The 22,299-nt window shown below is 38.5% G+C and overlaps 1 protein-coding gene across 5 annotated transcripts in view; it reads left to right on the top strand.

Annotated features, from left to right (window-relative positions):
* ARHGAP6 (Rho GTPase activating protein 6) overlaps nucleotides 1-22,299 on the top strand; it is a 316,518-nt gene that overhangs the window by 282,267 nt on the left and 11,952 nt on the right. For all 5 annotated transcript variants that reach the window (XM_048329176.1, XM_048329188.1, XM_048329185.1 and 2 more), the window contains exons 4-9: nucleotides 2,660-2,916; nucleotides 6,836-7,031; nucleotides 10,071-10,126; nucleotides 13,773-13,923; nucleotides 15,142-15,290; nucleotides 18,373-18,552. In XM_048329176.1, the coding sequence (XP_048185133.1) occupies nucleotides 2,660-2,916; nucleotides 6,836-7,031; nucleotides 10,071-10,126; nucleotides 13,773-13,923; nucleotides 15,142-15,290; nucleotides 18,373-18,552 (989 nt within the window). The remainder of the gene's footprint in view (nucleotides 1-2,659; nucleotides 2,917-6,835; nucleotides 7,032-10,070; nucleotides 10,127-13,772; nucleotides 13,924-15,141; nucleotides 15,291-18,372; nucleotides 18,553-22,299) is intronic.

Genomic DNA, 22,299 nt, shown 5'->3' with positions numbered 1-22,299 from the left:
CACACATCTTGTGTCTGAGTTAGTGCCCTGCCTCTCCCATCCGTGGGGTTGCTAATTACTTCACATGAGTACAGCTTTTCTTTTTTAATGAATCTGAAATGTCAGAAGTGCTAACATTCACTCTAATTACTTGTTCAACAAGGAAGTTTTTGGGATTGAATGTTCCTGAAGAGTGGTGGATAGAACATGCTCCCTTGCCACCACAGCCCATGGTGCAAGCACACACACACATTTTGGTGGGAACTTTAGGCTGTCAGCAGTCTGCAGAGGGGGAGCTGATTCTCTCAATTTCAACAAATGAGCAAAAAGTTTCTGGGTTTGCCAACTCTTTAATGTAATTACCACTGCCAGCCAGCACCACTACCATCTGTATTTAGTCTGAAATTCAGCCAGTTGGTTTTCATCCAGTTCCACATCTCTGCCAGGCATTGCGAAATCAAGGAAGTGGTTCATGAGGTCCTCTGAGAAGGCCTACATCAGAGCAACCTGGAGTAGAGGCTTATTGTCCTTTCTCTGGCCCACACTGAGTAAGAGCAGTTAAAAACCTGGAATCCCACACCTGAGAGTTTCCAAGGAGGGCCAACGCCTACCTCAAAATACCAGCCTTTACATATTGAAGTCAGGAAAAGAGTCATTTTAATAAAAAATTCTTTTAATGAAGCAGTGCTCAGATCTTGTCTCCTGCTGATCTTGCTCCAGTTGATGTAGGATTAATGGCATCAACATGCTGTTGGGCATCACATGAGCCCAGTACTCCTGCCCTCTCCCAATCTAAAGCATAAGCAGCTCTGAGCCAAACCAGAGAAATACACTGTTTTCAGGATTTAATTTGTCTCAGTGGCTTTTCTCAGGAAATGTTGTAGAAGGACAAATAAAAAAAGGGGTGCTGGGAGTACAACAAAGCACCCAGTTAGACAACCAGAAGGGGACACCTGTTGCATATGTGCATTTCAAATTTGTCATCTTAAATGTTCATTAGTAAGATAATTCAGAACAATCAAAAAATTTAATATTAATACTGTCATAATTTTGTAGACACATGCTGCTTGAGTATAGGAGGGAAAGGTCTAACTGAACTCCTGGAACTGGCAATCCCTGCATTGCTTGATATCTGTGTGATGATCTTTCTTGTCCTAAATTAAATGCAGATGGTTTTAGATGTCATTCTACTCATAGGTCACCTCCAGAGTTGCTTGATATATGAGGCTCTGCTTCCTGATTTAGTTTTTGTCTGGCCACCAAAGTTAATTTGTGTCTTAACATTTCATGCTTCTAAAGAGCAGGAATGTTTCTACCAAATCAGAACAACAGACTCTTGTTTCTTTAGTGTGATAGATTAGTAGTGTCCTCATTCAAGATTCTTAAAATACCCTCTTCTTTTCAGTGATACAATTTGGAAGTGTCATCAAAGACCAGATACAATTTGGAAGTGTCATCAATGACCTAGTTAGACTTAAAATCCCAGAAGGAATTTTGGCCTTTAATTATTAGCACAATTGTGGCAAAAGAGAAGTATAGTATATAAGAATTTTTCTTTGTGCTTCCTTTTTTTTATAATTCCTCTTTTGATGCTTAAAAATTTGATTTTAATCTCTGGTGTTTTATTTATTCCTGGTATGAGCAGGTCTGAAGCTGGAACCTAGTAGAAGTTGCACTCATTTTCACCAGGGTGAATAACATCAATAGTTACTTTTTCATTTCTTTTGAGGACAAACCAGCTCTAGTTGGAAATCTGTCTTACTGGCTTTGCTTCTGCTAATCTCAGATAAGTCTGATTTGAAAATAAATGAGAATTTGATTGTTAGTTGCTGACTGATTCACTGTAAAACATTTTCCTATTTTGTAAAATACTTAAGCATTTTACTTTGAGACCTGTGGCATATGCTGGTTTTGTACATTACAGTTATATTGATGCGGGATGGGATTATGTTCTTTTTGTTAATTGCGACAAACATGTTCTCTTGTGTTTCCATGTGTCCCTGGTTTTTTTATTGTTACAAAGTATTTGCAAAGTTATTGTATTGTTTATACTGATATGCCACTGTTAAACAGGTTTAATCTTACCAGTATTTAAAAGAGTATAGTTCTTGTATAAATTTAAAACCATATCCTTGATGGCTTAGTCTGAATAGTGAATGTACTTCGAAGGTCTCTGCACAAGTAGATTCATACTCCTCTGAACTGTAGTGAAACCTGTGCATGTGCCAGTACCCCTTGACTCTGGTGCCCTACAGAATTTATGAGAAAGGAGCCTGGTGAAGGGATCTGAAACATTAGAGAGAGAGCTCTGGCACAGTCCAGCGAGGCTCCCCAGTCTCAGGATGGTTACCAGAGCTTCTGATGCCCCTCTGCACCATCTGTGTGTAACCAGAAGTGCCCAACTTCAGTTACTTTTGGTGGAAGTTAACATCTTAGTTAGATCTGATCTCAAATGATTTTCCAAGATTCTGTGCAGTATATCTTGCATGATGTGACTTGAAACAGGATTCAGATACCATGGGCTACAACTACCTGGCACTGTTGTTATTATTCAGTCCAATACTTCATTGGAATTTAAAGGGACTTCAGATTTCTTAACAACTTAACAGTTAATTCTTTTTGTACTAAATAAGCATTCAGATGTTTGGTAAATATTAGCATTTTCTTCTTGTTGTTGCAGAATTTATTCCCCAGGCTTTTGGAATGCCTTTGTCTCAAGTGATTGCTAATGACCGGGCCTACAAGCTCAAGCAAGACTCTCAGAGAGAAGAGCAAAAAGATGTTTCAGATTTCGTGGCCTTTCTGTTGCCATTTGGAACTAAAAGACAGAACAAAGAACTTTCAAGCAGTAACTCATCTCTCAGCTCAACCTCAGAAACACCGAATGAATCCACTTCTCCTAACACACCTGAGCCAGCGCCACGAGCAAGGAGACGTGTAAGTAGACACATCACAATGGGCTGTGTGACAGTAGGTCCAGAGCTGGACCAGGAAAAACCTCTGTGTGTGGACTGTGGAATATTTTTTTGTTATGTTTGAATAGTGAGGTTTTTTCAGGTGGAAGTCAGCCTCATCAACATCAGGAAACTCTTAACTGTAGTGGGAGTCTTCTTTTGCTGATGCTGGTGGGAAAAGATCATACAAGCTCTGCAGGTCTGTTACAGATCGCAAAGAGGCAGAGAGATTATCTAGAAGTCTTCCTGTTTGCTCCCTTTATCGACCTTCTTCTGTCGAAGTCTTTTAGATTTAACAAATTCCATCTGTCTTCAACCTAATTTTTTCAGCAGGGGAAGACTAAACTTAGGTGTTTGATATTTATAGGTATACTTATCTTAATCTAGCTCTAAATTTATAATAAATCTAACTATTAATCCCTTTCCTAATATTAATAAAAATCCTTATGGTCTAACCCTCATCACATCCTCTGGTAAGTAAGGAGTTGTCAGACTAGATTTGTACCAGGGTCTTTGAAGGATGTTTTTGCATGCAGGCTGTGAAGATGGCTGTGACAGCAGAATACAGTGTGGTGGTTTTAGGTTGAATATTAAGCTACATGTAAAATTGACCGTTTTTTAGCATAATTCTGTTCCTTGTAAGTAAATTTTATGCTCTGAACTTTCCAGTTCTACAGTTAGTAATAGTAGTAATTTTTTTTTTCTATTGTTACCATGGAATAGAGGTTCTAGACTTAACTGCTTTTTGGTTTCATTTGCAGTGGAGGGACAAAAATTTGCATAATAAAAGACTTTGAATAAAACCACTTTTAAGAAATCTGAGCAAGAATTGAGCTACAAGAACAGACTCTGGAAAATAAAAGATTTTCTTAGGAATCTCACCTTTCATACTTAGGATAAAACCTGCTTTATAGAAATTCTCTGTTGGGCTCTTCAAACCAGGGTTTAAGAGGGGTAGATCTGGAGTAAATTGCAAGTTGAGAGAAGGCAGAAAGTGGGTCATGGGGCTCTTTGTTTCTCTAGCTGCCAGCTGAAGTGCCTATATTCTGTCTGCAAATAGCTGAAAACATGATGTTTGCAGTCTTGTATACGCATTAATGCACATCTGTTGGTCTGTGCAAACCATGTAAACAGGCATTTGTGTTTACACGAAAGTGCAAAGTAACTTGACTAAGTGTGGTGGGAAACTGATGAACTTTCAGAATTTGGCAGTCAGTGACAAAAAATAAAAATTCACTGTATGCACTCATGGGCTTCAGAACCTTTTTTCATAGGAGGGAAAGATAACTCATGTGTCCAGAGGTGAGCCATCTGCTGTTCTTTTCATGAAGTGTGATAAGATTTCTGCATTTGACCAGTGAGCAAGCAGAAGGATCATGGATCCTTTGGTACATCCATAGAGCTCCATCAGGACCAAGTTCCTAGAAGCTGAGGGAGGGTTTTGCTTGTTTCGGTTTTTTGCATGGTTGGTTTTAGGTTTGGGTTTTTTTTTGTCAATACTGGCATTGCAGCTTTCAGAGTACTGAATTGGAGCCTTTAGTCCATAGCCATGAGGATGCAGTAGGACATGGTTCACCTACAGAGAAGAAAGAGTAGACTAAGCTGGGCAGTGTGACATGAGGGAGCTGGCATTTTCTCTAGGGAGTTAACTTAGCTAATGAACTTTATGAATTGTCAATTATTTAACATTAATATCAACTCATTTCCCATATGTTGTCTGTCTTCATAATTCTGTTTATCAGTATGCTTACTCCTCTCCCCTGAGCTTATTTAGGGGATGGTCAGGAAGCCTGCACTTACCTTTTATCTCTTGAGCACCATTGCACTGTTTGTCTCTTCTCCACTGTTCCTCAGCAGTCAGGTAGGTCTGTCTGAGCCCAGACTAATAGGTCTGGCTGAGTTTGATCAGCTGGATCGGTGGAGTATGTTGGTAATGCTTTCCTGTGCACTTTGTAGAATCAGAGCTGGCCTGGACTTGGTATCGCCACGCAGTGGCTTCAGTCACTGAGCTCAAGGTCACTCTTCCTAAAGCCAGCTCAGTGTGCCAGTTAATCCACAACTTTGATAAAATGCCCAAGGACAACGTCGAACTGACTGTATTTGCATCTGTTTTAGGGATCTGAATCCGACTTAAGTGACTCTGATAATGATTCATGAGGTGAGGATGCTTTGCAGACAGGAAAGGACCAGTAAAGGCAGGGTATAAAGGAGGGCACCTGTCACACAGGGGCTGCAGTGGTGAGGATGGTGTTAGGATTTTCAGTGTCAATCGATTCATTTGATGTTTGGAATGCCAAACTCTTAAATAAAACAAAATCAAAAAACCATTCAGTTGGAATTTTACACGCATGGATCATAGCCAGAGGTTCTTGTTTGGTTTGGAGGGTTTCTTTGTTTGTTTGTTTTGTTTCCTGTTGTCAGGAAATGGCAAAGGGAATCAAGCAGAGAGACATCAGAAATAAAGGTCAAAAGTTGCATTCTGAAGGATCTAGTAATTATTTACAGTAATGTGGGTAAAAAACAAAAATCTAAAAAACTTCACTGTATTTCATTTATACATCTATCATGAGTTACAAGAAACAGAACTATAGCTGGTAAGTTAAATGGGGTTTTTTTTAAAAGATACTATGAACTAGAAATTTATCAATGAATTTGAAATCTCGGTGGACTTTTTGTGAGTTTTGCCTATGAGCTGGAAATCTTCATGAAGTTCAGTTGGCTAGGTTGATGGAACAAAATACTTCTGGAGCTTGAAATTCCCTTGAAGGCAATTGAACAGTTCTCATTTAATAGATATAGAGCTCTGACTGGCAGTCTATAAATTACCTGTTAGCAGAACAGTGTGCTTTTAACAGACTATAGTCATCAGCAAAGTTTTGAGTAGGAATTTACATTTTCTTTATTATTTCTTATGATGACATGCTGCATACCTGTACAGTACATTTTATGGTAAAATTTATTCTTTGTTTGAGAAAGAAAGAAAAAAAATTGTTTATAACAGGTATTTTTAATAGGAATAAAACCTGAAGTTTTTCTTTCTGTTTTATTATTATTTGTAAGCCTACATGTCCCCTAGTATGTTTTCACCTCATAAGTTCAAGAACAATTGAGAGAAATTATAATTTTGAAGTGACAATAATCTTGTGGTTTGAAAAAAAAGTCGTGTTTTTCAAGTGTGAACACTGAAACATGCCATAAACCTCCTGCTGCTTGTGCTGCTTTATATTTTACAGACTGCTTGAACTTCTGCACCTTGCTGTAATCCAAACCTGGCTTTCAAAGCTTTCACTGGAATTTTAATGATTTTAAAATATTAATATAAGTGAAGTAGAAATACTTTAAAAATATTACCCCTCAACTTCTCAGGTGTATCTTTATTCTGTGATAATGTGGGGTTATTTCAAACTCCATAGCTGTATGTATTTCTGATATTAACTGTTAACTGTATATGGTGTATGGTTGTAGATCATTTTGCCTAAGTTTCACTGATACAATGGTCCAAGCTACAGAAGAAGTAGTCAGTAAGATTTAAAAATATCTGTGTATCTCCAGGCACATGGATAGGGTACTGCTGAGGTGCACTCAGAGACTGTGATTCATCCTTGCCCTGCAGTATGTGCAGGCTTTCAACAGTAAAAAGATGGAGTAAGCGAGTGGAAAGCTTTTAGTTTTTTCAATATTTTAATTCCTTGTAATGTGATAAGAATAACATTGGTACCATTGTGATTTTTCCATCCATTGCACTGGTATTATAACTTCATTAATTTATAAAAATGTTGTAGCAAATTGTATTTTTATATTAGTTTGTAAAAAATGCAGGTAGGCAAAAGTCTTTGTTGGATGTCCTGTGATGCTGAGATTTCTGCAGCCCTGCTGATTATTTGTGTGTGTGTATTTCACAGGGTGCGATGTCTGTGGACTCTATTACAGACCTTGATGACAATCAGTCAAGATTGTTGGAGGCTCTCCAGCTCTCTTTGCCAGCAGAAGCCCAGAGCAAGAAAGAAAAGGCAAGAGATAAGAAACTAAGCCTGAACCCTATTTACAGGCAGGTTCCCCGGCTTGTAGATAGTTGCTGCCAGCACTTGGAAAAGCACGGTAAGAATATTTTGTTTTCCCAGGAGTGGCAGATGTATTTTTACTATAATATAAATAAATGCCTATTTTGAGAAGCAAGTACATGCTTCCATTTTCAAGAACATCTTTGAAAACTAGACATTTTCCCTCCTGTTTTGCCTATTGCTAAAAATACTCTCTCACAAGTAATTACTTACATGATAACTTCCCAAACTAAAGATCTATGCTAAAAGCTTGTAAACTGGCCCATAGAGCACAGGGATAGAGGCTTTTCTTGGAGGTCACTCATCTTGTACTGGGGTGCTCAGCTCTGCAGAAATGGCTCTTCACACCCCACAGGTTTACCTGTACCTTCAGAGTGAAAAGTCTAAAATGTGCCAGTCAGTCTGGAGTCATTCTTCACAACCAGTGGATCTTAAGGTGTGAGAGCTAAATGAACTATTTATACTGTAGTGCAAGACTTTTGATATTTGAAGATGGAGGCTCAGAATAAGAAAGAATTCCATGCTAAATACATATTAAGCTCCAAGAAGCCTCTTCCTATTCACTGCAAGGCTTGAAGGCTGAATACTCAGTTTGTCTCTGGCTTGATTCCTCCTGACCAGCCTCAGGCTCAGGCCTGCTCTCTCCGAAGGAAATTACAGACTCCTGCCAGTATTCTTCTCATGTGTTCATGATTTTCCAGACACAAACCTCCCACAGCTTTACATAATGCAGAAACAATAGTCAATCTAGGTATCTGCTCACCATTTCTGCCAATGTATCTTAGTCTTGTAAAGTTTGTTAATGATAATTGAAATAACTTGGCCACAGCAAGATAGAGTTATCACATGGCCAGATAATCAACAAACCATAAAATAATGGTGATTGCAACAGCAAATGATGTATTTGATGCTAATTTCACCAGAAAGAAATAATTTACTGACTGAATGAAAGGCTTTTGCAGATGAGGGACTGCAATTCAAACAACAATGCTGAGCTTTCACAATTCATAGTTGAAAACTTACAAATGTATCAAGGAACACGGCAAAAGATAGTCACTGTTAGTCTTTTACAGAGATTAGATACCATGGCTGACAAGTATGGGATGATTAAGTTTGAGATGAATGACTTCCATCCCTTTAAACAAAGGTAGCTGAGTTTGGAGAACATAAAAGTATCTGAGTCAGCCAAAAAAGCCATCCAGCTAAGTATCATTTGGATGCTGTGATTTTATGTCACTTGATCATCTGTGATAAAATTTTTAATCCTCTTAACCCACTGCCATAACAAAGATTCTTTTCTGTGTGATGCTCTGTATGAAAATACTTGCCTTACATTGAAGTTTCCCTTTAAGGGAAATTTATGATGGGTTATTGTGCATTGTTTAAGAGTAAACTGTAATATACTACCTTGCAATAATCTGATATCATCTGGTGCACATTCTTCAATTTAACCTGCTGTCCACAAGACAGTCATTGGAACTGAGAGAAATTAAAGATGGTAGAAGATGGACCCTGTACCAGTATCATTCTAGGCTGTATGATGGACCGAGCTGCTGATTCTGAAAATACTTACTTGTATGCATAAGTCCTTTAGGTCGATTTTTCAGCAACAAATCACCAGCAGTTTCTGATGAATGCTTTAAAGGATAATTTTGAACATTATGTAACAAAAAATGGTTCTGTTTTTAGACATAAAAGTCCCTGTCCTTGTTCATCTTCCCTGTTTTCCCTGGGATCATGTCCCAGAGATATAAAGGCCTGACTTTCTGTAGACCTGCAGTGTAGAACAAGCACTGAATGTCTGTGTAGGAATGGGTAACCAGCCTGCAGGCTTTGCCCCGTGGGTGTGTCTCCATCTCAGATGATTCCCTGCCAGTGTTCTAGGGTTTACTGAATGATAGCCCATGAATGTAATTTTCTATTAACCGAAGAAAGAAGATTTTAAAAAGGTGTTATGTTGAGACTAAAAACTAAAAAGCAGAATCCTATCTGAATTTCTCTGACGAAGATGTGCAACTCCAAACACTGCTCAGGGTGACACATCTCCAGCAAGCAAGTGTAGCCTAATGGCTGTCAAAAGGCATTTGTTTCACAAGGTAATTTTGCATCTCCTGTATGTCAGTAGAGATGAGAGCTGCAGAGTCGCCCTTTTTAGACCATAAACTTCCAAGCTTATAGGTAATTTCATCCCTTTTGCAAAAATGTATGACCATGTAAAATTATATTATTTACACAGCTCCTTAAGGCTCTAAAATTTCCACTCACATTGTCATTGCTAAAGACCATGTCACCTCTCAAATTTTTCAGGTCTCGTTAGTCTGCAAGATATGTCCATTCGAGAACCATTTGTTGTATGTGTAGTGGCTTTCTACAGGGTTAAAAGGTTTGAACTGGTTTCTTATGAAATAGCAGGCAACACCAATTTCCTAATTAGTTTAAGTCTAAATGACACACTTCTGTACTTTCCCTGAAGTACAACAATGCTTCTTTATAGCTTTCCCTCTGTTTAATAGCTGTTCCTACCTTATAAACTGCACACAACTCCCAGTTAAAGTTCTTCCCTCTCATAGTCTGCCAGAGTGCCCTATTTATGTACCTTTGAAGGAAACTCTCAACTTTGTCTTGACAGGCACTTTAGAGCCGGTGAGTAACCCCAAATACCAACTGCTTCCTGTATCCAAAGACACAGCTCAGTGCCCATGTATTTAGTTGTTATACTGCCTGTTCCCTTTGATGTCAGTCCTGAAATTACACCTTCAAACCCTGAGTAGTGCCTCAGTCTCTGCATACCTCTGTTTCTCATAGCAGTGGCACTACCAAAGTGGCATCACCAGACATGTCACAGAGATGCCATTTTGCAGATTAAGTGTGATCCTTAAAAACCACAGTGGATGGCTTCTTAATCAAAACCGAATGTTGCCTCAACATCGTAAGTACAAGTTTGTGGAGAAATATGTTCCTTTTTTTTTTTTTTTAATTCTTTTAAGTACACACATAGTCAGAATGCTTTGGTTCAATGCGATTTTCAGGAGAAAATTAAACAATAAAACAGTGCTATGATGTGTTACACTTGCAGGTCTCCAGACAGTAGGAATATTCAGAGTTGGAAGCTCAAAAAAGAGAGTAAGACAGGTGAGTGGATTGGATATGGTATGATACAAATAAATCTGATTCCTTTTGTTGTGATTTCTTCCCCATCTGTAGTATGGTGAAATTTAGGCTTTCTGGTTCAGTGACTTCATTGGTTTTTTGATGGCTCATAACAGACATTTCCAGTATCTTTTACATCTGGTGAAATCCTTGTCAGGTTCTCAGCAGGTTAACAGTCTCTGTATGTTTTGCTCTGCAAAAGTAGCACAGGGTTGGAGATCCAAATAAACTACAGTGAAGAAATTTTCCAAAGGTCACACTGCAGGGAAAAAAAAATCTTGGCTGTTCGTTTCATCTCAGAAACAGCTGAAGCTCCCAAAGTAAACTCAAACTGTAAATCTCTTTTGGAAAACTGATGGTATGAGAAAGCATGCAAGTACAGAACAATTTCCTTGACCCTAAGATTGCTGCTCCTAAATGTTACCTTTCTTTTACCCTTGCTAGACTTCAAGGTCAGAGCAGACCCTTCCAAGTCTTAGTCTCAGCCAAATGATGAAAAAGCAAAGACAGCATACAATTAAGTTCCAGAGACAAAGTCAAGTGCTGGGAGGTATTACCTCCTAGGTATACCTACCTAGATATTGCACTGTTATTCCCAGAAGCTGGGAATACTTGTTGAATTAGAGCAGTGGAGAACAGTGGATAGTGTTTGCATAAGGAGGGAATAAAAAGTTACAGGAAAATACCCCTCCCAGGAAGTATAAGACAAAAAACACCAAACAGAAAAAAAACCAAAAGAAAGCTTGACTGTATCTGATCCCAGAAGTTATAGTTCTTTGCAAAAAGTTGCAAAAACTTCACAGTGTAATGTTTTATCATTCTGGAAAGTTACCTTGAATGGCTAAACTGAATTGATTTTGGCTGGTAGGACAGTATAGCCTACTGATTTGTAGCTCATTCTCCAGCAGTTCCTATTCCTGAGTAGCTGGTGTAACACCAAACTAAAAAAACATCTGCAGAGGCAGTTTTCAGATAAACACTGAACTAGATAAAGTATTGAAGTTGCCTCACATTTGCATTGCAAGCTTCAGTGTCAAAACATATATTATCATTTAGGGGTGAGTACAATTGCATCATATGTCTGGGGAAAAAGCAGAACGCTTCTATCATTTACTTGTAAACTAAGCCTTCCTTTGATCATCAATAACTTTCACCACTTTTATTCTGTTTTCAAAAGGTGAGGAAATCAAGAGATTTGGGTATCTATGTTTTTTATTACATGGACTAATTTATTGAACTAGGTAAATTGATATATTTCATTAAACAACAAGGAAGCATGAGCTTGGCCCTTGTAGTTACAGTAATAAATGCTGTCAACATGAACACATGGGAAAGTCTGGATTCAATTAAAATTCCACTCATTTTCTGAACCACAGAAAGCCAAACCCAGCACTCAGATTTTGGTGTGCTTTTGCAGCTGTTCATTAGTTTTTCTTGTGTAGAAAGTAAACATATTTTGTTTTCCTTCCTTCCCTAGTTAGAAAATGTCCTGTTTCAACTGTAGTTTGTTGCAGTAAATACATAAATAAGTAAATGCATGTGCCAGTGGGGTTTTTGATTGGTGAGCAGGAAGAGAAAATCCAGAACATGTGCATCTCCTGCAAACCACCTCCTCCATGTTCACTGGGGTATAGGACAAAGATTCCTGAGCTCATGTTGACTCAAGGTGGTAGGTCTGGTGCATCAGGATGCCAGGTACCGTCGTTGTGCCCGGAACAGATGCTCGAGCAGAGCATTGTTGCCAAGCTTGGGGTGGGCAACTGTCAATACTGGGCCTGATGACATTGTGGAAGCTTCAACCCTGAGGATGAAGAGTGAAATAGCTGGAGCTCTGTTCTCCTATCCCCTGTTCCAGCACAGATGTCCTCATCTCTCATATCATAAGATTCAATGGATGTTGTTGTTCACCAGCTGTATCTTTGAAAAGTCTGAAAGCTTTCCATGTGAATGGAGTCTGAAAGACTGAAAGTTGAAACTTACAATATAAGGTTTTAACAGCCTTGATAACTGGGCCTGGAATGTGGCCACGTCTCACCAAAACTTCTATGATATTTTGCTTCTTATGACATTTCTCTAGGTCTCACAGGATATCAGGTCAGAAGTGCCATATTCAAGACTGTAACAGCAGTTTATGATTTAGACAGCTATTTGGGAAGTCTGAATTCCTGATGCAGTGCTAATCTGTTTCTTCAGCTGCTTTTGAGCAATAAGTGCAGAAACAATCTTCTGGGTTGAGGTAATTTATGGTGCTCCACAGGGATGTTCTGCATTCGTTACCAGTCTGGAGAGTAGAATTAAGCTGGGCATGAAGTCCCCAAGTTGGTACTGGAAAATTCTTGACCATAAATCAAAGAATAATACTAGGTAAAAAACATATTGTGGTCTTCATAGCATAATTATTCATGATTAGTAATGACTGATACCAATAATGTTAAAAGTAATCTTAATAAATGAGAATGGAGGCTGTGGTTTTTAGTGAATACCTTTCACACTCATTATGAAAGCACATCTCAGCTGAAAACGCAGGATTTGCACACTGAACACACTGAGGATAGATTTGCATGTGATGAAGATTTGCCACAAACTACCACAGGTATATAGTTTGCTTGTGACTTAGCTTCTTTCCTCTCTGGTGTGTTTGTAATATTCCTGGTGAATAAACCTGATACCTCAGATTTCCTTGTCTATAAGATTTAGCTGTAATCACTCTGTGAGAAGATTAAGTGTGATATCGTGATACCTCATAATGTTAGCGAAGGTACAAATTTTTTCTAGGAAATAGGTTTAAAACGTCTTGACTGTTTTCAAAATGAAAAGAGAGTAAAAGGTGAAGCTGTCAGCTTGAGGAAAGTATTCTGCTCTTGATGCTGGAAAATCTGTCCAGAAGGGCAGGCTTTTATCTTTTCATAAAGTATCTTGGATTTGGGAGAGGGTTTTCTTCTGCCTTTGGGAAGTGTGATGCCTTTGAATTATACAGAAGTTGGCTGAGGACCAAGGTGGGGAAAAAAACCCCAGCAATACCTTGTAATGGTATTAGTTTGTGAACTCCATAATGATGATCACTTAATGAGTGCAACTAAATTAGGAAGGCAGAACAAAGTGTGTTGTAGGAAAGCTGTGAAGTCTTAGTGAACCTGTGTGCTTGCTGCCTATCTGAATGACAAGAGAAGTGTGAATTTGGTAGATATTAACATGATCTTATTAATAATATTTTTGTACAAAATCATAAATGTTACGACATGCAATTTTAGTCTTTCTTGTTCCAGGGATAATGCAGTAAGGTGGTGTAAGAGCCTGTCTTGTAGTTTTCCTTATTCTGTCTGGTTTCTGCTTTTGTTATGAATCTTGCATTTCTGCAAAAATTATACTTGGATACATGTTTTCATACAAGAGTGTCATACATTAGTTGGGAAAAAAATTGTATTTTATTACAATCTGGTACAAACGTTTTGTATCATGGAATAAGCAGCAGTTAGACATGAATTACATCTTTGACCTTACCAAAGACTAGTCATGCTCAGTCTTGAAAGTGAAAATGAGTAAGTTTACTCCTTAAAAGATTTTCTGTGTTGGGATGTATTAATTGGGACAATAAGTGACTGTGGTTTTCTCTCGTGATCTTTTTCAGTTACGTGAAGAGTTTGACCGAGGCATAGATGTTGTATTAGATGAAGAGCACAGCATTCATGATGTTGCTGCCTTGTTAAAGGAATTTCTGCGTGACATGCCTGACCCACTTCTTACCAGAGAACTTTATACACCTTTCATCAACACTCTCTGTGAGCTTTACAGCATCTTGATTTATCAGTTTTGAAAAGCTAATTTGTTTAAATTCTTTCATCTCTACTAATAGCCTTCTTTTATTCTGTTCCTTTAATGCTCTAGCCTTGATTTGCTCCAAGTATTTGTATAGTACACTATAAAGAATATAGTATATTCTAATATACAATAGTATATATATAAAAAATACAATATATGTATAATATAAATAATATAGTATATTATTTAGTATAAATTTACTGAGGTCTCTTCTTGGTTTTTATACTGTATAAGTATAATCCAGAAAACTAGAACAAGAAAGATTTCAATAACTATACATATTTTTGCATTTGTAAGGATGGAATTCATGTTGTCTGTTAAAACCTGACCTTGTCATTGATCCAGCAGTACCAGCTTACAGACTGCCATTCGCGTGCTCGTATCTTAAAATTTTTAGATCTGTCCATGGACCAAAGTTCCAGCCTGGCTTCAAAAATTCAAGTTTTTTCATAGTTAATGGTCCTTAAAGCCGTGATATTAAGTACTCCCAATTGTGTTGCTTAAGACCCAAGTCCAGACTCTCAGAGATTTGGGAAAAAGTAAAGTTGAACCTTTCAAGCTTAAGCAGCTGCCTGGTATGTGTTCTTCAGATGCTTTCTAGCCCTCATGTCTGAGATCCTGCCTCTGTCCCACTTTTGTCACTGGCTACCATTTAGATGCTAGATGGTTCAAGTGGTGGTGGTTGCAGAATGACCTTTATACCTCTGGGTATAAAGGTGTTGCTTTTCCAATCTCCCAGTACCTCTGCAAGATGAAAAATTTTAAGAAAACTGATTTAAAATGTCTGAAGCATAAACCTGACTGGAATGCTTGCCAGCTACTCTACATACCAGTAGCTATACCTAAATGAATGGAGTAAGTAGAAAAATAAGCAGAATATTTGAGTCCAGAAACACTGATGGAGTATAAAATATGGATTTTACTCTCTTATAGGATGAGAAAAGATCCTATGAACTTGTGAGCAAAATGTTGACCAACTAAGGCAAAAATCCCGTAACAGTAGTAGTTATACTTCTGATGTTTCCTTGAAGTTTTCTCTTTTTCTTCTGACATTGTAAGGAAAATGATTCTTAAACAAAGCTATTCCAATACCTTCCTTTGGGATGGGAACCGTATATTTGTTCTGCTTTTAGGTTAGTTGGAGTGATTTTCTTAGAACATATTTTTTCCCCTCTTAGTATTAGAGCCTGATGAACAGCTAAGCACCTTACAGCTTCTCATTTATCTTCTACCTCCTTGTAACTGCGATACCCTTCACCGGCTGCTGCAGTTCCTCTCCACAGTAGCTGGCCATGCAGAAGACACCAAAGACAAGGATGGCCAAGAGGTAAGTCCTGGTCACTTGTGTCCTTTGACTTTACTTAATTTGTGGTCTGAAAAGAGACCTTTAAAGCCTTGGAACGTACACAGTGGTGGCATACCCCTGAACAATAGGAGAGACTATCTATTAGCCTGCACTTCTACCATTTAGTTGTTTACTATGTTCTTAGGGCTCTGAAAGTTTAATTTTTGTATGACCTAATCAGTAAAGCATCTACCACTTCCTTTGGGAGATTCACAGTGTACCAACCTTGCTGTTAAGAACATCTAATGTCATCCATCCTTCCCCCACTGCCTTGTTTTATCCTATTATATTCTATGGAAAAAGTACTCAGAAAAGGTCAGCATGCAAGAATATGCTTTTTCGTTTTCTTTTCATTCTCTGTTGTTGCTTTTTTATATGACCTTTGGACGTAGCAGTTCGCTTCTTTGTTCTCTTAGCTTCCTTGTGTGCACTGGGTAGTGAAAAATAAAAAACAGAGGACAGGAGCTCCAGCTGTATCCTTGCAACTGACAGACCTCATCACTAGCTGGAGTCAGGGTTCATCTTTGCCTCTTTTCTTTTTGGCCACCTTAACTGTTGCGGTCTGGGCTGGAGAGTTTGGTGTGCACTCACCCCACAGAGACAAGAATGCCCGCAGCTGTGGGGCTGAGCTCTAGCCCTGAGCATTCTCATATCTGCACCTGTGCCCATTCACGCTGGGGAAGACCTGAAAATCCAGGTTTCCCATTTCCTGCCAGGGAAGTGCTTGAACTAGAGTAGGCTGCTGTGCAAAGAGGGCTACTCTGTTAACTGAATAAAATGGATATGGTCTGTCACTGCTTGACCAAATTGCACTGCTTTGTCCATGGAAGGACTTCTCACTCCTCTGAACTGCAGCAGAGACTGCTTCTGATGTTACTTCTGAGACTCTTTGGAAACTCCTAGAGAATTTTGTCTTCCAGATGGAAAATCCTGCTGGTTTTGTCAAATCTGGATGCCTTTTGCAGTTGTCCAATTTTAACAACTGGCACTTTGAAACATAGTTTTTTCAAATTTCTGCCTCAAGTCCTGATTTCCAGTTATTCTATCTTTATTGGTCCTAACTTCCAGTATTGTATGTGACTTCAAGGCCTATTTGACTTTTAAATCCACTTTAAATACTATTATTTTTGTTCTCAGCAAGGACTTGATAAAAAACTCTATCACTGTGATGGAAAGCATTTAGAAAGAGCAGCCTGTAACAGTTTTACTGTGCTTAAAAACACGTATAAGCCAGCTAAGGTCATGGTCCCTCTGGTCCTGCAAAAAATTCTCTGTTGGTTCAGGAATGTACCCAGGAGGATCTTATTGCAGGGCTAGGGGATGCTGCTTAACAGAGTTGATTTGGCTCAGCAGTTGTACATCAGCTTTGCCACAGGTATTTTGGCAAGGCAAATTTATGTAAGCTGTCTTGACAGTTCTGTAAGCATCAGGAATATTATGTGCAACTGGATACCTTTTATAGATAATACAGTATTCTGCTCACAATTTTTAAAGCTATTTGTGAATAATTAAGTGAATAAAGGCATACAGGGCAAGCAAAAGTATTTTATCAGACTGTTTGCTATCACTGGAAGGAAAACAGCCAAGCTTTGGCATACAGGCCCTGTTCTTGATTTCTTTCAACAGCCCTTTTCTCATGAAGATGAAGATGGATGACTACCTTTATTACTCATTCAGTTAATTTCAGTGGAAATGTTTACAACATTTTTTAAGGATGCCCTGAGGCTGCCCTTAAGAAAAGGCTCACTGTACAAACAGTCTGTACATGCAGATCTGGGCACAGCCAGAGGCTGCCCCAGCACACGTGTGCCTGTGCATCCGTGGTGGCTCAAAACTTGGACAGAGTTTAAAAAACAGGTCACCTGAGCTGGGTGCTCAGGGCTGTGCACATAAGGGAGTGTGCTGTTCTCACAGTCGTGCTGGGGTGAGTCTCTAAACAAAGAGCCAACATGTTTGCTGTGACTGCCTGTGCACCTACTTCGTACAGATGTCTTTCCAACATTACGCAGTGCTCCTACCAATAAAAAGACAAGCTTTTTACTGGCATTTCTGGGCAGTCTAGTTAAGCTCTTTCAAAAATAAACCAGATGCAGTCAGTGCACTTTTAAGTTTGACTAGAGTATTTGGTGAATGATCAGCTACAAAAATATTTTAAAAATACTACTTTGAAAACATCTGTTTTGTACAACTCATTTCTTGAAATTCTGGTTTTATTACCTCTTTTTGGTCCCTATTTATGTCCTTTTTAAAAATTATTAGTTCAAATGACCTCTACTTTTTACTTTGTTGAAGGAATAGAAGGGAAAAATAATAGTCTAATCACAAATATGACAATGAAATCTTTGATGTAATAATGTATATGACATATTTTTCAGGTAATTCCTGTCTAGTCTAGTATGTGTTCCTAGCCTTTTACTTCCTCAAAATTCAGGTTACTGTTGCTTCTTTGAGCACAGGTTTATAAAAGCAGGAAAAAAGGTAAAAAACCCAACAAACTAAAAAAAGCCACCTAACAAGTAGACATTTGGCATGTTCTAGAAATACAGGAAAATACTAATAAAAACAATGAGCCTGCTCCTTAATTATCTAAACAGTTTAAATATGGAAAAGTGTCACTGTGTATGTTTCAGATCATGACTGCTACTTGAGAAAGCCAGGAGTTTTCAGTATTTGATCCTAGGACACAGTAATGTGCTGAGATGGTGAAGTAAGAGGGAGGTTTCTCTGCATTCAGGAGTATGCCACTGTTGAGCTTCCAGGGAATTAAGGGCCAAAACCACTTCCACATTCTACTCCTCTAATCCACTTGAAAATATATCCAGAAAACCTACAGTGCTTGTTGCAGAGATGTTCAAAACAAGGTGTTTCTAAAAGTTGTTGATTTTTGATTGACAAGCGTGAGGTTTTGGTTTTGATCAATCAAGCATCTACCAAATCAGGGGAGAGAGTGTGTGTGTTATTGTGTGGGTGTGTAGGGGTGTGAGTGTGTGTAGATGTGTCCATATACATATCTGTATACATTAGGCCCTGTGAGACCACACCTCATTTATATTCTCTTCTCTAGATTACTGGGAACAAAATGACATCGCTTAACCTGGCCACCATCTTTGGCCCTAACTTGTTGCACAAGCAGAAATCTACAGACAAAGAATTCTCAGTTCAGAGCTCAGCCCGAGCTGAAGAGAGTACTGCTATCATAGCTGTTGTGCAAAAGATGATTGAAAACTATGAAGCCCTTTTCATGGTGGGTGGATATTTTTCCATATTGTTTGTATGCATTTGTAAGATAAATGGGAAAATACCTGGCTGATATTAAAGTAAAAGGGGATGGAATAAACTATAGAAGCTGCATTAAATTACGATCAATAATTATTGGTTAAAGAGAGTAGTCTTCCAGCAAGGAGGATGATTTGCAGTAAGTAAAAATATTAAAAAAGTGTACTTACATCTTGCTTGGAATGATTTCTATATAGGTAAGGGTATATTGTTTAGAAGATTGCCTGTGGAAATGATGGGGTTGGCTATTCAGTTGTATACTGAGCAATGCATGGACAAAACTGAAAATGCTCTTTCACATCTCAGTTTTGGAAGTCAGGAAGACAATTTTTCTGCAGGGATTAAGAGATCCTTTTAAGGGGATTTAATTTAAGGAACTGCCTTCTTTAACCAATATTTATTTGTTGGTTGGATGGAAAGGAAAGGAAGGACAAAGCTTTCTCATTTGTTAGTTGGGTAAAAGGAATAAAACATAAATCTATGTAGTTCCTGAGTTCCCTTCAAGTCTTTCACTGAAGCAAGGAAGTTCTTCATAAGAAGGCTGTTGGCCTTGGACTAGGACATGCTGTTCACTTAAGATACAGCTTAGTTAGATCACATTCCTCATGCCTAGCAGTTATCCAAGAAGTTCAGTCTGTGGCTTTGTCTTATGTTCTTTTTGTGTACAAAATTGCAGGTCAGCTCAGTGTGATTTGTGTCTAGAGCAGGGAGAGCCCTGCTCTAGGGTAGCAGAGGCCAGTCAGATCTAGTGGTGGGCACTATTCTGTCTTTATTTTGGTAAAAATACACATTGTAACAAAACCAGTAGTTTTGAAAAAGTGGAAAAAGCTTTGGTCTTTGTGGGCTAAGCAGCACTGTAGGTTACACTGAGGAGGTAAGTTCCCAAAGCAGAAAGAGCACTCTGGAAACCTTCAGTGCTTCAGTAAAGCTGAGTGCTGGAGACCTTGCTGGAAGAAGATGGATGAGCCTGAACTGTGGGCTGACGGCCACATAGTACTGTAAATGGAAGATGTCTATCAGATTTCAACAGGGAGTTGAAAGAGAGAGCATGAGAAAGCAGTCATAAGCCCTGCCTCAGATGTCTTAGCCTCAGATAATCTTCTTTGTGGTTTTCTTGGCTTTTATTTTTACTCTTGTACCAGTGAGACACTTGCAATCATTTTCTTTTTTGGATTTTTTTTTTAATGCTTTTCACAGTTTGGGAAAATGCTAGGTGCTATTTTTCATTCCAGGAAAAGAATAGGACAGAACTGCACTCTTGGGTGAAGGTCTGCTGGCCCAGAGTGTGGATGGCACTATCAAGTTTAAGATAATACTTGAATAAGAATACTTGCAGTACTTGAAGCGTTCTTATTGTTGTTTCTCTTTAAGAACTTCTCACAGCACAGACACATCTCAGAACATAATACTTAAGGCACGCATTCTGATTTTCAGCGTGGAGAGGATGGGCCTAAGGTTAGACTAACCTGCATCTGGGCTCTTTTAATTCTGATGGATGTATTCCTTCATCTCTTCAGTGCCTGCACTTTCATCTGAAGGTTAAACAAAGTGTGGGAAAAAAAAAACTCTCTTCTGTTTTCAGAGTAGCTTTTACTGTTTATACTTGACATTTATGCTACTAAAAAAAGATCATCTGGACTTAAGCATTCAGCTATAGCTATAACATAGTGTATTGATTCTCAGCTGCTTTTGTGTTGGTTTTTTTTTTTCTTTCTGTAGTTTTTATATATGGGAAGGTTATAAAACTGATTGGTTTCAGCACTGAAGCTGGATCAACATTTTTGAACCAAACCTTAGGAAACCAGGATGTGGTAGGGTACCCAGACGACAATATTGGAATGATTCTTACATATTGGTGGGTCAGAGGGATTCTGTTTGTCAGAACAACCCAGGATATTGAGCACCATTTTTAGTAAGTAACTATTGTTAACATCAGTAACATGCAAAATTGGGTTTCTTATAGAAGATGGAATCTGACCATGCTTCATTGATGTCAGTGATGATAATCATTTTCATATCCAAATCTTGCCCATTTCAGCGAGTCTTAGGGATGCATTAAAATGTTTTATGGGGATGCATAAAGGACTGGTTTTTGCCTGAATGCAAGGAGGCACAACTCAACTACCCTTCATCTTGCTGGCTTTGACTTGTCATGAAAGATGGAGAGCAGCAGCTTGGTCATGGTTTTCATCTCCTAGTGCCTAAATCCAGTCCTGCTGCAAAGAAGTGCTGCAGAGTATATGAAAATTCATATTTTTACTGTTAGAGGCTACTGTGGCCTTCCCACATGCTGTCTTTCTGTGCCAAATCAGTGGCAAGGGACAGCACAAAGGAGACACTTCAAGGGTCCCTCCATCCTTCTGTCTCAACAGCCATGACTCTCATATGGCACCCAACCCCAAGATCTCAGAATATCTGGTACTCTACTGCAGTCCTGACAGCCCTGGAGCCCTCTGATATGTCCTTCTTTGTCCTCTAGAGCTGTTATTTCAGCAGTGCCTTGGCTTCCCTTCTGTCCCAAATTTCAAGTTCTCATCCATCAACTCAGGCGTGATTACCAGTGAAACAATTAATTCAGTAATCGTTACAGTGACATCTTCCTGAGATACCAATATTGTAGTTCTCTGTAAGTTTACAATTACATGCATATCATTTCTCCACTTGCCAAGTTACTGAACTAAACTGAAGAAAATTGCTGCACAGGAGGAAGCTCCAAACCCAGTAGATAGCTAGCAAGGAGAGCATCAGTACAAATCTACTTTCAGACTCATTCAGGTAAAAGTCCTATTACTCAATAGAACTGTTAAGTTTCGGTTTCATAGAAGCTTTCTGTTGAACTGAACTTGTGGTGGAACTTTTTCAGACTTGTTTTGATGGAATGAAAGACTGATTTATCTTTTTTTAAAATAGGGCAAGATGTGTTTTTGTTTTTCTGACAAAGTTCTCTCAGTAGTTTCTTACAAGTTACTTGATACAAAGCTGAGTAGTAAGTTACAGACAAAAATGTGTGGATTCTGTTTTACCATCAAACTTTATCTGGAGTTTCTTCTAGTGTATAGAAAGGCTGTCTGAATGGACAAGTTACAGCACACCAGGTTTCCAAAAATACAGTCCTATAAAAAAATTTGTTTAAAGACTAGTATATCAGTGACCATCAGTAAGATATTTTTCCAGTTCAGAGACTGAATACAATTTTTGAAAAATGAGTAGGTGGTTACACAAGTTTTTCATAGAGATTTTGGGTCAGTTTGAATTAAATGATGCGTATCTTCATTTATTTTCTAATTACTTTCTTATTTTAAGAAATATGCCTTTTATGTAACTTTACTCCCTAAATACCTCCCAAAATGAGATATTCCTCTGGGGAATGTGTTAGTAATTCTATTCCTATTTCCCAGGAAATGTCAGGGAGAACAAATGGTCCATGAAGTGGGACTTGAAGGTCAAGAGATTCAGGCTCTGACATTGCATCCAGTAACATATATTTCCCAGCTGATGACCCCTTGCTGAGACTGTCTTGCATCGAGTTCTGTCTGTCATGAGTGAACCTGGGCTGTTCAAGTTTCTTGGATGTTTTCATCTGTTTCAGTGTTTTGAAGTTTGAGTTGAAAGTTTGAGTTGAATGTTTGACTGTAACGCAGACAAAGCAGACAAACTCACTTGAGGATTGATAAGACTCATGTAAAGTGCAGTTGGAAGCACAAAGTTTACTTGT

The sequence above is a fragment of the Corvus hawaiiensis genome, chromosome 2, assembly GCF_020740725.1.
Source record: "Corvus hawaiiensis isolate bCorHaw1 chromosome 2, bCorHaw1.pri.cur, whole genome shotgun sequence".
Taxonomy (NCBI): Eukaryota; Metazoa; Chordata; class Aves; order Passeriformes; family Corvidae; genus Corvus; species Corvus hawaiiensis.
Note: the sequence above shows the minus strand (reverse complement) of the source record. Positions and strands in the feature narration are given on the sequence as shown.